The sequence below is a fragment of the Callospermophilus lateralis genome, chromosome 2 (assembly GCF_048772815.1).
Source record: "Callospermophilus lateralis isolate mCalLat2 chromosome 2, mCalLat2.hap1, whole genome shotgun sequence".
NCBI lineage: Eukaryota > Metazoa > Chordata > Mammalia > Rodentia > Sciuridae > Callospermophilus > Callospermophilus lateralis.
In genome coordinates, this window is record NC_135306.1 from 5,436,372 (window position 1) to 5,452,530 (window position 16,159).

At 52.2% G+C, this 16,159-nt stretch overlaps 1 protein-coding gene across 1 annotated transcript; it reads right to left on the bottom strand.

Annotated features, from left to right (window-relative positions):
- Positions 1-1,936: 1,936 nt before the first annotated feature.
- Prdm12 (PR/SET domain 12) lies at positions 1,937-15,809 on the bottom strand. Its single transcript, XM_076843078.1, has 5 exons — positions 15,587-15,809; positions 13,676-13,866; positions 12,064-12,219; positions 3,699-3,810; positions 1,937-2,355 (listed from the first exon to the last, which is right to left on the bottom strand). Exons 1-5 carry the CDS (start codon positions 15,807-15,809, stop codon positions 1,937-1,939), a joined length of 1,101 nt encoding a protein of 366 aa, XP_076699193.1.
- Positions 15,810-16,159: the final 350 nt, after the last annotated feature.

Sequence of the window (16,159 nt, forward strand, 5' to 3'; positions counted from 1 at the left end):
GAACTTCCAAACAGGGACAGCCTCTGTGTGCTAGTGTGAATTCCCAAGCATCTGCAGGTATGTGCAGCTATTCAGCAAGTGCTCAAGTGAACGAGGAAGCAGAGAAGCATGCCCATGAGAAGCTTGAACACACGGTGGGTTGGAAGGGTGGCACACGCTGGAGCACAGACTCAGACTCACACTATCCAGCCTGCACACTCTCACTGACCAGGAAGTCCTGGATAGGAGAGCCATGTCTAGCCCTATGTTGTCCATGAAGTCTCAGACCTAACCTGACAGCCTTCCTGCTCCCTGGTCTTCTTTTAAGTGGCTCTGGTGCCAGGCACTTGGAAAGTCTAGGCGTTGGGAGGGCACTTGGTGGTCATTTTGGTCCATCCCCATTGGTTCCCTGAACCCCTTTAATTTGGTCATAAAAATTAAAAACAAACAAACAAAAAAAAAAAAAAAACAAGTGTTTGGGAAAATAATAAATGAGGTGAGTCAGCTGGAAGCCAAGAGAAATCTGCCAGATCCCTTCTATGACTTCCAGATGTGCACTGGGGCCCTTCTCTTTGGGCTTTGCCCCTAGTGTGACACCAAGAGCACAATGGTGGATTACAGCCCCAGTAAGTGGAACAACCTCACCAACCCCCTTTCCAGCTTCTGAGCACTTTCTATGTTTCCTTCTCATGAAGACAGAAGTAATCACCCACTCAGATGCCAGGTGATAAATGTTTCAAGTAATTTTTATTTTAGAATACAAGAGAGGTACAAATGTATTTACAGTTGTACATGTACAATCAAATAATATATATCACAGTTTGTAAATATCATTTTAAGATAAATATTTACAAAGTTAAAGTGACCATTTTCTGGAATTAGAACACGGTTTATTGAAAACTCTATACACTTTATACTTTTTATTAATATTATAGTTTTTTTTTTTTTTTTTTTTTTTTTTTTTTTTTACAAAACCCCCTACGGGAATTCTGCAAGGTATGAGACGACACCAGAGGGCGCCCACGGCCGGAGCTGGAGAAAACATGGGCAGGTAGCAGGGAAAGTGTGGGCAGGCGGGGCGCAACCCCTGGGATCCGTCGCAGCTCGGAACTGCTTCACCCGCAGAGAAGTCAACCTAGTCAACGCAGTCTTGCCCTGCTCTTGCTGGAGGGTGCGCGAAGGGGTAAGGATGTGGGTACCTCTCCTTTCCCAAGCTTGACATCAGAGCTGAACAGGAGGCTGGTCCAATTCCCTCATTTTACAGATGGAGAAAGTGAGGCCCAAAGAGGACAGGGTATTGTCTCGCTCAGAGGCCCTACAGTGGATTCGCAGTGCCTGCACTCTTATCCCGCTTATACACTGCAAAGTATTCGTGCCTCATTCATCCCCAGGAGCCACGTTCGGGATAAGGTGGCCTACAGGAAAGAAGGGCCCAGAAATCTCAGATCTCTCCGGGTCACTGCTGGCTGCCCCCGGGCCCCAATAGCTCCCAAATCTCAAGATTGTGTCTTTGACTCCGGACACCCCAGGACCCCGATCCCAGAAGGCAGAGATGGTGGCTCTCACTTCACTCTGAAGCGTGGGGCTCTGTGTGAGGACGGTGGGAGCTGAGTCCTCTCTTCTCTTCGGTCCTCTCTTCTGCCACCCACCAGAGCGATGCCCGCTTGGACTGACCACAGAAGGGACTCCGGGGTGAGGCCGGGCATGGAGACCCCTCCCAAGAGGAGGCGCGGCCAAGCAACCAGCACCAGCCAGGTGGCCTGGAAAAGGGACGTCGCCCCTCACGTCCTCATTGAGAAACTGGGCGAAGAGTGTTCCGGGGGTCACTTCTGGGGCGCAGCTACGACGGGCGAGGACGTGCCCGCGGCGGCGTACGGCGAGGGGGTCAAGTCTGCAGAGCCGGGAGGCCCGCCCGGCGGAGGTCCGGGGGCGCGCGGGGCGGGAGCGGGAGCGGCGCTCACAGCACCATGGCCGGCAGGTGGTGCGCCGCGGCGGCGGCAGCGGCGGCGGCGGCGGCGAGCGCGGGCGCGTGCGCATGCGGCGCAGGCAGCGCGGGCGAGTGCGCCTGCAGCGCTGCGCTGGGCGGCCGGTGGCGCGCGCTCTTCTGGTGGGCGCGCAGGCCGGCCAGCTGCGAGTACGCGCTCTGGCACACCTGGCACTTGTAGGGGCGCTCGCCCGTGTGCAGGCGCACGTGATTGCGTAGCGTGGACGACTGGCTGAAGCGACGGTTGCAGAAGCGGCACACGAAGGGCTTGTCCAGCGTGTGGATGCGCATGTGCGAGCGCAGGTTGCTGCGCGAGTTGAAGCCGCGGTGGCAGATGACGCAGCGCATGCGGCCCGCGGTTCCAGCCGCCGAATCCGCTGGATGGAAGTCCTCTGGCCGCGCGAGCGGGGCGCGGGGCCGACGGGGCGGGCGGGGAGGGGAGAAGAGAGGAGCAGCCCCGTTAGAACCCGCGTCCGCCCCAGGCTCTCCGCGCCCTCCCCACCCACTGCCCGGCAGCCTCCGGCGCTGCGTGGGTCAGGGCTGACTGAGCCCTGCGCTGCCGACCGACTTAAGGGCCAGCTAAGGGCCTGGCTTGGGTCAAATGGGAGCTGGATGTCAGATCACGCTGGGAGACCAAGGGGACTTTGCGACTCAGCCTCACTAAACCTGAACTTACTCATCCCTAATATGGGAACCTGGTACTGTCTCTGCAGCTAGGCGCGATTTCCTGAAATGAGTAGGAAAACTGTCGATTAAATTTTTTCTGTGCTAAGCTCTTTACCAACCTCAGCCTATGTATGACCTGGCTTACGGTATAAAGGATAGCAACTAGGAAACACCCCGCCGAGAAAAATCATTTATTCATCTCATAAATATTTACTGAGTGCCCTCTGTACCCATGAACTGCTCCTCAGTTTTGCCATCCCTGAAATGGAGGTAGTAATAGCGTTAACCCCATTAAGTCGGTGGTAGGAATCAGAAATTAATGTTTGTAAAGCATTAGCTGCAGAACAATTGTTCCATAAACATAGTGAGCCGTAAGTCATCACCTAAAATTAGGGATAATCAAATTTCACAAGGGTTTTGTAAGCCCCCAGTGGAATGATGCTCATCAAAGATTTTCATTTCTGACCCAAGGAAACCAGGGCTAGTCCAAAGCTTGGCACAACAAAAATCTCAAGCTAATGAGCTCTGTTGTGATGGGCACTGTCCCTGGAGTCAGGCTGTGTGCCCTGCCCTCATTCCAGCAGTTCATTCTGAGTAGCTACTCTGTTCCTGGACAAGGAACCAGGCAGGACAGGATGTGTACAGAGTTGGAAGGGAACTTCGGGATCTCCTTGCCCAACACCTTTTCTTTATTGATGAGGAAATTGAGGCACAGAGCCATTCCCAAGATTGAACAGCAGAACTGGAACTCAATACAGCCTCCTGCTGCCCTGTCCATTTCTCCTGCCATATCCCATCACCTCTCTGGGGTCTCCTGCACCTGCACCTGCACCTGCACCTGCCCCCAGACAACCTATTCTGGTCAGAAAGCAAGAGGATTGTCTTCCACCCATACTTGGACCATGGTGGGCATTCCAGGAACACCAGGCCCATTGGGTCAGTAGGTCCCATCTGCTGGATGCTGGTGAGGTTGAACCAGGTTCCCAGGAGGCTCCCTGCCCCTTCCTTCCCCCTAGTGGAGGGATGCTCTGATGGGTCTTGTCTCTGTGGCTCCGTGGGGAATACCTACCATGTTTGTTCTTTTTCTGCTCCTCCTCCAGTCCTGGTACACCTGGGATGCCCAGGAAGGTGTTGTGGGAGTTTCCATACCACACCAGCAGCTCCTGATCCGGAGGGATCATCTGTAGGGATGGAGGTGAGAGGTCAGGGAGGCAGCAGCTGGGGAGTGGGAGGCAGAAGTCTCTAAACATCCCCTCACGGCCAGGAGATGTGCATCCAGCCTCAGCCCCTAGAATGCCACACCTGCTCCGTGTCCACTGATCTGCCCCAGCAAGCTGCACAGACTGGGCAGGTGCCGGGACATCACAGCCCTCGGCTCCCTCTCCCTGCGTGAACCTCCCATCTCTGTCCTAACCCCACCGCACCAAAGTGTTCAAGCAACAGAAACCTCACAGCGAATAGAAGTAACAGAAGATGGAAGCCAGGAAACTTCATTTCTTACCCAGGGAAAACAGCCAGCCCAGCGCTGCAGGGCTGAGCCAGATGTTTCGGAGGAGGAGCGTGGGCTGGAGGGCGCCCTGTGGTGCTTGGTTACACCCTGTCTGATAATGTTCTGGAAACATCTCTAATCCTGAGCACCCACAGACAGCAGCACATCACACCTACTTCCCCTGCCCAGCACAGGACCCTGCATGGCTCCAGGCATTTGGCAGATGCTAAAAAAGAAACTCAGGTTGACAAACGCCTCCACCTCAGGAAGCACCAGGGTACACACAGCCTTACACGAAGTCTATTTCAGCATGTTCTAGGTCCATGACCAAGAAGTGATGATAGGACTCAGCTGCTCTCAGGGGAAGACCTGCACAGGAAATGGCTGTTGACTAACCAGGGAGACCAGCAGGCCTGCTCCTGATCAGCACAGGGGGCCATCCCCAGGGGCCCTCTTGGCCTTTGGTGAAAGCCAGTTACCTTTCCCGAGTCGGGGGCCTTCAGCCCCAGCCCGGTCAGACACACAAGAGAAGGGACAGCCCATCATTCTCCTGAGGACTGGCCTTAGAAACATTGCTATGGCACGTGCCCTGGGATTCCCTGAGGAACAGCCCCAGACAACAGCTGCTTTGTCTTCCTGGTGGGTCCTCTTTTAGTTGAAGCACAAAAAAAAATTACATAGAATTCCACATAGGGGTGTCTGAAGCCCCCCTTGGTCTTCATGGCCAGGGAGTAGGCCCCCTCCTCTTCGGACTGGGTCCAGCCTGCAGAGCCCTGCCACACTCAGAACCCTTGGGTTCACCTTGTCTTCCTTCCTCTGCTCAGAGCCCAGAAGACCCTCAGACCATCACAGCAAGCTCTGTGCTTGACCTTGAAAGGAGGGAGCAGGAGAGGAGGAGTGGGGGCAGGGAGGCATGAGAGGCCTGGGCAACTGTATCCTCCTGAGACAGCCCAGGGCCACCAGGCCCTTTCCCACTCAATCACAGGGCATCGCAGCCCATGACCAGTGAGTGACAAGATACCAGCAGAGAGTACCACACCTACCGTGATTGCATGGGATTAAATGTGGAAACCAAGGGAAATTAGGTAGAGTTTCAAAGAAAGCAGGCAGTTTAGATTTTGGCACCACAGCCAGCGTCACTGTAGCCTCTCTGGTCATGGCTACTGTTCAAGAGGCCACTGGGTCAGAGTTGGAGGCCCATGTTAGAAAAGGAACAAGAGGGCTGGGGATGTGGCTCAAGCGGTAGCACGCTCGACTGGCATGTGTGCGGCCTGGGTTCCCGGGTTTGATTCTCAGCACCACACACAAAAATGTTGTGTTCCAGAAAACTGAAAAATAAATATTAAAAAAAAAAAAGAAAAAAGAAAAAGAACAAGAAAGAGGTTTTTGAACCATCAGAAAAGTGGGTGATAGAACCCACAATAATTAAGATGCTTTGTATAAGAAGCTACTCTACAAGATGGTGCAGATGGGCTCTAAGTCACTGGGTCCCTGCATGACCTCGGGCAAGTCACTCTGCCTTTATAAGGTTGTCTCCTAAAATGAGGATGGCATTAGGTCCCCCAACCCAATGACTCTGGTTGTAAGTTACCTCCAACATTATCCCATCCCCTGGCTTCAAGTCTCAGCAGAAACCTGAACCAACAGCCTGGGGCTTCCTCTAGATAGTCAGCTCCCCAAACCAACTGCACGTGCCATCCAGAGACAAGAGGTTTGGGCTGAGCCTGGAGCCGGACATGGCAGGGTCCACTCAGACTCCCCACCTGCTAAGTGAGTGACTTTGGCCGGCAGCTTCATGTCATGGGATATCAGTTTCCTCCACTGTATGTATAATAAGGACAGTCTTGTTGCCCCAGCCTCCCTGCATGGTTGTTGGGGCAACAAGGCCGCTGGCAATAAAGCTCTGCACAGTGAAGACACGGAAGGGCCAGTTATTATTTTCTCTGACTCACCCATCTCAGAGAGGCTGGCAGTGATCTGGCACATCATGTCCCTGCAGCAGTGCCCACAGAGCCTGCAAGGTGGTGTGGGGCTGTTCACACAGTGAAAGCTCAGGGTGACTAGGGACTTTGCTTTCCATGTGCCCAAATGCCTCAAGAACAGTAGTCCCCAACCAGCGTGTCTCAGTTCCTGGCTCCATCTCCCAGGGATAGAAGCCCGCCCCTCCAGGACAGCTGTGGGAGGGAGGTGGGGCCAGCCTCAGCTGATGATGCCCTGAGTGATGTCTCAGTCCCGTGGTCCGGAATCAGTTATTAAGTTGACACTGGCCTTTCCATTTTAGTTGAAAATAAAAACTATTATTAAATGCAAAATAAATGTAATAAAAATAATAACAATGGGAATGGTGGATGAAGAGCAGAACATCTTGGCTTGTACATATCTTGATTTTTTTGTTTTTCAGTGCTGGGAATTGAACTCAGGAGCACCCCAGCCATGTGAGCTACCTCCCTAGCACCAACCCCCACCCCCCGCGCTTGCTTTCTTTCTTTTTGAAAGTGAGGTTTTTGCTAAGTTTCTCAGACTGGCCTTGAGCTTGAGATCCTCCTGCCTTAGCCTCCTGAGTCACTGGAATGACAGGTACATGCACGGTGCCTGGCTCAAGTCTCGAATATTCTTATTCAAAATTATTGTTTATAATATAATATTTAAAATAAGCAGTTCAATGGGAAGGTGTAGTATAAGGTGACTCATTTTTTACTAGAATATTTTTAATGTACTAAAATTAATTTTACTCATTAACCTAACAGTTAAAGCACATGGGCATAAATGTATAAGCATGCAACAGGGTAGATAATAGTAACCCTCCCACTCTGGATGCCCAGCTGCTGCCGCTGGTTCTCTAGGTGTCTTTCCCCAGAAGGATTTGATATGAAAAAAATGCTGATTTGAGGTTTGAGCAGAGAAGCATCTTGGGATAGAGTGATGTCACTTTTACTTGATTCATCTGATTTTTAAAAAAGTAATGTGCACATCTGTTTCTTATACACACACACAACAAAACCACAATTTTAAAAGAAGGAAAATCTATTACAAATAACCTACGGGGGACCAGGGTTGTGACTCACTGATAGAGTGCTTGCCTCACATGCATGAGGCACTGGGTTCAATGTCTGGCACCACATAAAAAAATAAAAATAAAGATATTGTGCTCAAAACTAGAACTAAAAAAATTAAAAAATTAAAAAAAGAACCTACGGGAACTGAGCATAACACATTCCCCAGACAGCTGCAAGCCATCTTCGGAGGGTTAAGGGAGGCAGCCCATCTGCACAGAGAAGGGGAACCAGGAGTTCCTCTGTCCTTCAGGGTCCTGGACCCTCGCCTCTGGGCTCCAACTGCTTCCAGGCATCCCGCATCCAACGAACTCCTGTGATCAAGCCCAGGAGGCCCTGGAACCTTCAGCTTCTAGTCCAAGATCCTGGAACTACTGTCCAGAGGCTTTCAATATCCCACCGACTAAGTGCAGGGAGTGCCTAGGTCCCCTGCAAGGGCCTGTGAGTGCTCCCACTGCTGACGCTCAGGCTGGTCCAAGCCAGAATGTCTGGGGCTCAGAGAACCAGAATCAGTCAGTCATTTTCCTTTCTGGGGAGCAGAAATTAGCTCAGACACACCCTGATTAAAGCAATCCCCAGAGAACCAGTCCTGGTGTACAATCCACATCCTAAAACTTTGGGAGAAATGTCTATACCCGAATCTTGTTTTGACAAATTTTAAGACTTCTGAGCTTATTCTCTGGAACCTTCCTGATCAGTCCAGTTTATCCTGCTCCACTTTTTGCATTTTTAGCTTAAATTGGAAATAATAGGCTTTGAGGTTTGTTTTCCTAATACAAATTCATGACACACCATTGAATATGTTCCCAGGAGACTCCGAGGCCCTCCCCTTCCCCGCATGGGTAGAAGCCCTGGCGTAGAAGGATCTCAGTGTCATCTGGCCGAACATCAATTTCCATTGTACACAGATGTCCTGACACACCAATTAATAGAGTTCCAGCAAATAGATATTGGCCAGGGAGGCCACACAGCCAGGCGATCAAGACCAGCTCTGCAGCCAGAAAGCCCTGGTTCTAATCACAGCTCAGCCTTCACCATAATCTCCAAACCTTAGTTTCATCCTCATTAAAATGGGGAGAGTGGGCTGTGGTATAGCTCAGTGGTAGAGTGCTTGGTTAGCATGCACAAGCCCTGGGTTTAATCACTAGAACTCAAAATAAATGAGATAAAATGAAATGGGGATAGTAATAGCACTTCATGGGGCTGACCAGATTATATTTTTAAAAAGTGCATAGCTGGGGAGTAGTTCAGTAGTAGATTGCACAAGGCCCTGGGCTCAGTCCCCAGCACACCCCCCAAAAAAGTTTCTAAGACCTTTTAAAAAGGACCTAGGACAGTGCCAGCAGATAGTAAATGCTCCACAGATGGTAACATTATTCGATTATTAGTGATGCTAACTATTACTAATCAGAGCAATTTAAGTGCATCCACCAATGAGCAAGGTCAAAAGGAAAATAGCATTTGTCCCCATAGATCCAAGAAAAGAGAGATGGGACTCTGGGAAGAAATTAAAAGTTCAACTGCCTGAGATGAGAAGGAAAACAGCAGGAAAGAAAAATCTACATTTCAGGACACAATAGTTCGTCAAAAGGTAGGGAAGGAAAAGATCCAGAATTTTTTTTTCTGGTGAGAAAAATCCAAAATGGTAACAACTTATTTCTAAATTATTTTCTAGTGCTGACTTTTTTTATTTTTTATTTTAATTTTTTTGTAGTTGTAGATGGGCAGAGTGCCTTTATTTTATTTGTTTATTTTTACGTGATGCTGAGGATTGAACCCAGTGCCTCACATGTGCTAGGCAAGCACTCTGCGGCTGAGCTACAGCTCCAGTCCCCTAGTACTTACTTTAAAAAAAAAAAAAAAAAAAATATATATATATATATATATATATATATATATATATTATAAAAATATATATTTTTTATAATATTATAATAAAATATATATACAACTAAATATATATATTTAGTTGTATATAGACACAATACTTAATTAATTAATTTATTTTTATTGGTGCTGAGGATCGAACCCAGGGCCGCACAAGTGCTAGGCGAGCACTCTACCACTAAACAACAGCCCCAGCCTTAGTGCTGACTTTTGAGGTCAGTCTTGCTTCTTGGGCCAGTCAGTCATGTTCTGGAAGAATAGGGTTCCTGTGGGTACCTCTTTTGACTTGACCCCCATCACCTGCAGAAAGGCATTCAACATTTAGTTCCTCTTGCTATGCACTGGGCATTTTCTAGAAAGGTCATTTTAGGCACCAGAGGCTGGAATAAGTTCCTGTAACTGAAGTAAGCCCAGGGAAGTAAGCCCAGGCAAGAATAACACCTGAATAGATTCAGCCAGATGCAAAATTTTCCCACAGATTCACCTGTGCTTGGAAACCCCACAGCCTTTGTCTCCTTTGGGAGGGCCATGATTTTGTTTGGGAAAGTCTTAGTGCAGCAATAGTATATTGTGCTTATTGACTAAAGATGTCTTCCCCCTTTTTGGCAAGTAGCGGGTTAGTGTTATGAAATATAAATAGCACTAGTGAGTGGCAGAAAGATTAAGAAAACAGATCACAGCAAAGGTCCTTCTCCTTGGCTAACCCCACATCCTCACAGAACAAACAGCTGATTTATTCCAGAGACATCTGGGGAGTGGCCTGGGTGGCAGCGATATGTCCAGTAGGGCTTCGTGAGTGCTGCGCCTCGGCCCTGCCCCGATGGTGGTCATGTGTAGCCTGACACACAATTGATCTGGTAAGTGTACTCTGACAATTTGACAAAATGGTTTGAGAAAATTGCTATCTTGAAAAAAGTGCCCAACTTCATTCATTGAAAAGTAATTTAGGGCATTCTGTATTTCCTTGTCCCTCCCTCTCTCAAACAGTTCCTTTTTCCTTTTTAGTAGTCTGTCTGGCCCTAAAAAGCATTAATAGCCACATCAGAGGAACCTATCTGCAGCATCCATATCATATATACATCATATCCTTGCATCAACTTAAATTTCTGATTAAATGTAGATGAACTTTCCCCCTGATCATATAAATTCCAATCCCTCCCTGGAGATATCCGTCAGCCACTTAGCCCTCGGACTCTGCGTTTCTGTACAAACGTCTATTCGTGTGTCTGGGCCCTATTTGAACCTCCTGCTCCCGCACAGCAACGTGAGACTCAGACCCCATGTCTGCACCAGCCAGGAGTCCTCTGGCCAGAATGGAACAGGCCTTGCTGGCCAGTGTCCCGTATTTACATGCATGTGTCTTCGTGAGTGGGGCAGGATGACTGTGCGGCCCTCCTACGTCAGGGCTGGGAGAGGGGTGACTGTGGCAGTGTATAGAATAAGAGGGAGCCTTGGGAAGATGTGAGTGCTCAGGAGGATACACTCTGAAAAAAGTGGGGTTCAGCTGCTCCAGAAACCAATGCTAGGAGGTAGTGTTCCAGCAGGATGGTCACAGGAGCAACCCCTGTCCTGCCTGGGTCTCTCCTGATACCCACCCCCATCCATCCTAGCTCTCCTCTCGGGGCTCCTGTGGAAGACCTGTTTGTTCATCTTTACATTTACCCTCTCTTTCTGGTCCACTGAGGGTCACCTCTAAGCTGGGACTCAGTTCCTGGTCACACCAGGCCCAAGCAAAGGCTGTCCTGTTATCCCTGGAGAGTCCCTGGGACCTGGTTATTCAGAGAGAATATGAGTCCCAGAAACTAGTAGGCCTGAGCACCCTGGGGCATCTTTAAAAAAGCTTGAGGTTCTGAGTCCCAGAGAGCAAAGGTAGGGGATTAAAGGGAAGTCCTTCTCTGGCTCCTCCAGACCACTTCTAAATCTCAATCAAGCTTCAGCCCCATCCCAAAGGGCCTTGCTTGCCCCCCATGTGGGAACAGAAGCATGAGGTCCAGAGAAGAGTCATAGGACAGCCCCCACCATGCCACAGAGTACTCAGGCCCATCCCACTCTCTGGGGCCAGACACAGAACCAAATTTCCCACCAGGGACACTGACCCGGGAGAATGCCGGCTGCAGCCACCTCAGCTACTACCATTCTGCTTGCCCTACAGTAAGCATTACCGTCCCCACCCACACTCCCTCAGCTTCTCTGCCCCTGCCCAGCATCTCCCTACCTGCCAGGAACACCTCCTTTCCCATCCTCCTCCTGACCTTTCCCAGGTGCTGCTCCTGGCTTAGCCCTCACCCCCTTCAAAAGCCCCTGGAACACCATGGAAAGGGGCATCTGTCCATCTGCCACCTTCCTTGCTTCTCTGAAAACGCTCACAGCACAGTCATTAGTGCTGACATTTCCCCCAGAGTCCCTGCAAGAGCCCCCAGCTGCCGCCAAGTGAGACCTGGTTTCTGTGTCTGTAAACTCTACTAATCTCAATCCTCCCCGCAGGGTCATGTGAGGATTAGATGTGATAATGCGTATCCAGGGTCTAGGAGAAGCCTGACACAGCGAGCTATCGCCGACACTCGAGATATGATCCACAAGTCACTAGCGAGCCATGCATGCAGAACAAGGGACAAGGCTCAGCTAAATGCTGGGCACGCATACACCCTCTCCCACCCAAAAGCATTCCCCACCCTCCCCTCCACATCTCCCTCTCTGTGTCTCTATGACTCTTGAACCCCAGCACGCCCTCAATCAATTCCCAAGAACTCACTATTGAGATACCTGGGACATTCACAGTGGCACAACATTGAAATCTCTACCCTTTCTGATCTACAGCAAAAAGTCCCCCATCAGAACATGCTCCTGGAGACCATAATGCATGAACTTCAACCCTCCAGCCCATGCAGGACCAGCTGGGCCTGTGTCAATGCCCCTCAGTGCTCTGTGGTCCCAGAAGGCAGCTGCCTGCACTCTCCCCATAGGGTTCCCGCACTGGTTCCTACTACGACAGACAGTACACACACCTCGATGGCCTTGTAGAAGATGCTGGTGCCTATCTGGACCACCTCCAGATTCTGCTCCTGCTCATTCCGGGCACACTTGATGTAGGTCATCCAGCTTCGGTGGTCCTCCTGGCTGGCATCGATGAAGTAGCGCACCGTGCCATCCTCATTGAATACCTGGGCGCAGGTGGGGCAGGGAGCAGGTGAGGCAGGGCTGTGCCACATGTGTGGTTTGTGGTCAGGGTCAAACCCCAGGCCAGCCATACTCTTACAACAGCCCCAGCAAGTGGAAAAAGCTATCATCACTTTTGTTTCCAGCTGAGGAAGGGGAGGCAAGGGGCACAGTGATTGGCCTGAGTCTAGCCGGCTAGAGGTTGTCAACAGGAGCCGGTCTCCAGGGCTCTACAGGCTGACCACACCATGCTCCTGCTGCCAGCTACACCCCAGCCTCAGGAAAAAAGGGGGTCTCCAAGATATCATTCCAAGGGATCTTCTGGAGGATGCAGAGGTACTCCCCAGAGCAATGAGGAGCATTGGCCAGGACCTAAGAGGGGGACACAGCAGCCTGGAGAGGAAGGCTGGCTCACTGTGGCACTGGTCTGGCCTAAGCCTTTTTCTGGGAGCTGCCAAGAGCACTCAGAGGTCAAACTACACCTTGACTTTCTTACCCAGCCACAACTGGAAAAGATAACCACTGGTCCAGGACTCAAGAGGAAAGGAGTTAAGTGAGGAGAGGTCTCTGGGTCACCCCCCTGTTCCCTTCCTCCTGCTCCTGTGACCAGCTATAGGATTGCCTCATTGGATCTGCCAGGTGGAACCCTGGGGGAGCCATAAGGGAGGGAAGGAGTGCACCATCTGGCCTTGGGGTTTTCAATTCTACTAGGTAAGGGCCCCAGAAGGAGGAATCACTGCAGGAGTGGCTTTGTCCTAGGGGAGGCCCTCCCTGCATCTAACACTGTGAGGGTGGGGTAGGGTCAGGAGACCTGGAATGGAAGCCCCTCTGAGCCTCAATTCTCGTCAGTAAAGAGGAGACGATCACTCACAGGGCTGCTGAGATACCCCATGAATTGCCAGCTAGGGATTCAGATACCGACTCAATGCCAATCAGCAACCATCATTTTGGATGTTACTCTGCCTGGAGAGGGGAAGCCCGTTCTTAAGAAGGACAGACTTCTGCCATTTTCCATTGCAGACACCTTACCCCAGGTTGGGGCTTGACTTGAAGGTATTCCCTTGCTACTTCTGTAGCCGGAGAAAGAATGTGGGTAGTGGGGAAGTCCTCCCCAGGGATGGCTTCTGAGCTGGCCTCAGGACCCAGGTGGACTCTCCATCTCAGACCCTCCCTGTGAAATGGAGGCAACATCCTGGTACTCCGGTTTAGAGCGAGAAAGGAGGGTCAGATTTTTCCTCACTGTGGCCTACCCAGGGCCCTGCAGGGAGGGACCCCCAGGAAGTGAAAGCTCCATGCACACGGAGGTTTTAAGGGTCCTCCTCAGGGGCATCCAGGCCGCCAGTGACCTCAGCTCCCAACAAGAAAAGGGGCAGCAATGGGGCCAGACTCTAGAGCCTATCTGCGGACAGCGCACAGCAATCCTTGCCTACGGCTGGCTCCTCTCCCCCAGTCCACTCTTACCTCCCACATCAGGTTGTTGTTCTTGCAGATGTCCACGTGCTCTGGAGCGATGACGCGGCCTGTGAAGGGGCCCATCTCGGTGCCTGCTTTGATCCACGTCTTGGAGAAGATGCCAAGGCCCTCGCCAGGAATGGAACTCTGGGCGATGATCACCTCCACCGGTAGAACCAGGCTGGACAGCTTCTGCACCTCTGCCGCCAGATGCAGAGGAATCTGGTCAAAACCTTCGCAGAGGAGGCCCAGCCCTTCTGGGCCCAGGACCCCTACCCAGGTCCTGCCCAACCCGGCCAACCCCAGCGGCCACAGCTGCGGAGAAATCTCTCCAGTGATGGAGGAGTGGGCAAGCGCAGAGGCTCAGCGATCAGTCTCCTCTGTTTGCAACGAAGGACCCTTGGTACCCTCGAAAGCAAGTGGTGCGTTGGGGTTCCTTTCTAAGAGCGAATTTTTAGTTTCCACTTATTCTCAAAACATTCTCTACTCGGAAAGGTTTAAGAACTAATGCGCCGACTGCAGAACTCGGGTTTACAGACGGGAAAACTGAGGCCTGGTCCCGCGAGGAGGTAACGACCAATCCGGACTCTCGCCGGGTCCTGCTCCAGGCGCCGCAGCCGGTGAGTTCACGCGCAGTGCGCTTAGAGGCACAGGGCACGGGCGGAGGAGCCCGGACCGACGTGGTCAGCACTGAGGACAGATCTCCGACTCCAGGATCGCAGAGGCGGAAAAGAAACACTGACAGTGAAGGGCTGGGCTGGGCTCTGGCTGGGTGACCCCGGGCAAGCCCTCCCTGCTCCTAGGCTGTGGGTGCCAGGGAGGGCGGCGCTGGACTCAGGCGGCTCTGAAGTCACCTCTCCCGGCAGGGAAGAGCCAGCGGCCCCCAACCTCCCTAGGGTCCCCCTGTTGGGCCTCCGCGGCCGGGGTGGGAGAGGAGAGGCATACAGGGGCGGCCTCCATGTCTTACAAGGTTCCCCTCTAAGCTACCTGGGAAAATACCCAGCGAGCGGACCGGCTGAAAGGGGGGGTTAAGCGGTGTCCGTTGCGGCGCGGCTGGCAATTTGTCACGCTGTTAAAGTGATCGCATTCATTCGGCTCCATTCGAAAGAAATTGCTAATTCTAAATTCATTAGCCCTGGAAGAATGCTGTAGCAGTAAATTGTAGCTCAATGCGGAGGGGACTTGTTTAAAAGGGGCCGAGGAATTCCCCTTACAAAAAGGGGGGATTAGATGGTTGACATAGCGTGAATGGAAGTGGAATTAGTCTTCACGGTAAATTAAGAGAGGAACAGAAATCGTAAAGGGGGAAGAGAGGGCGACGCGCAGAGATGCCAGAGCCCGGGGAAAGATATTGTTTGTGGGTTGATGAATGAGGAATAAGAACTTGAGACATCTTAAAGAAAAGAAACTTTTCTCGCTCTCTTTCTCTCTCTAGCTCTCTGCGGCTTTTTCTCCCGGCCCGCCCGCCCTCGGCCCCCTCCCGGCCCCCGCTGCCTTTTAAAGTTCTTGGTTTAAGTGGGAACTTTCGGGGGTCAAGCCCAAGTTAACTAAATGAATTTAAAACCCCTTCTTTTTGAGTCAACTGCTATTACACGCCTAGTAAGGCTTTAAATGCCGGGAACCGCCCGCTCAAGGCGGAGGGTGGGGTGAGGAGAGAAGGGCCGGGGAGCGCCGGAGCGGTGGGGCCTGTGGCTGGGATCCGGTCCTTGAGAGCGCTGGGCGCTGGGCTGACCCCGGCCCCGCCCTGGCGTCGCTGCTTGAGCCCTGGTTTAACCAGGGGAAACTAAGTGGCGGGAGCACCCAGGTTGATTTGAGCTGCCACCAGGTCTGGTATCCCCGCTGTCTTCCTGTGGTGGCCATCCTGGGGGTTGGGGGTCCCCGGGAGGAGGGCATGGGATCAGCCTCGACGGCTCGACTCACCTCCAGAGAAGGACTGCGCCAGGACTTCAGCGGTGAAGGCCGTCTTGGGGCTGGCATGGTGACTCTTGTCCTCCAGGAGCTGTTCTCCCAGCACGTTGCGCCACCGGCCGTATAGGAAACTGTGCAGGATGTCGGAGGTGATGACCTCGGCTAGTGCCAGCCCCGGTGCTTTCAGCCCCGTCTTGAGCACCAGGGCTTCAGCCGGGAGCACGGAGCCCATCATGGGCGGCCCGGGGCTCGCCGGCGCCGGTGAAGGGCAGTCGGACAGATGCGCGGAGGTGGGCGGTGGAGAGGGGAGCAGAGGATCCGAGGAAAGAGCTGAGACGGAGAAGGAGAATATGTGGAGGAGGAGTATGCGGGAGGGAGTGGGTGACGAGGGGGTGGCTGGGAGGAAAGTGAACGAGGGGGAGACAGGCAGAGAGGAAGAGAGAAATCTGCGGAGATGGCAGAGGCGGCGCAGAGGGCTGGAGAGGCGCGGGTGGAGGCAGAGGCGGGTGCGGGAGGTGCGGGGTAGGTGGGAGGCGGTGGATGCAGAGAAACGCCGGCGAGGGGCTCTCGGACGCACGCTCGCCT

Excerpts from the sequence above, each read along its gene's own strand:
- Prdm12 (XM_076843078.1), bottom strand. The coding sequence starts at position 15,809 with ATGATGGGCTCCGTGCTCCCGGCTGAAGCCCTGGTGCTCAAGACGGGG. Across the intron at positions 13,867-15,586 it reads GGCGCAGTCCTTCTCTGGAG|AGGTGCAGAAGCTGTCCAGC; the intron begins GTGAGTCGAGCC and ends ATCTGGCGGCAG. Across the intron at positions 12,220-13,675 it reads ACAACAACCTGATGTGGGAG|GTATTCAATGAGGATGGCAC; the intron begins GTAAGAGTGGAC and ends ACCTGCGCCCAG.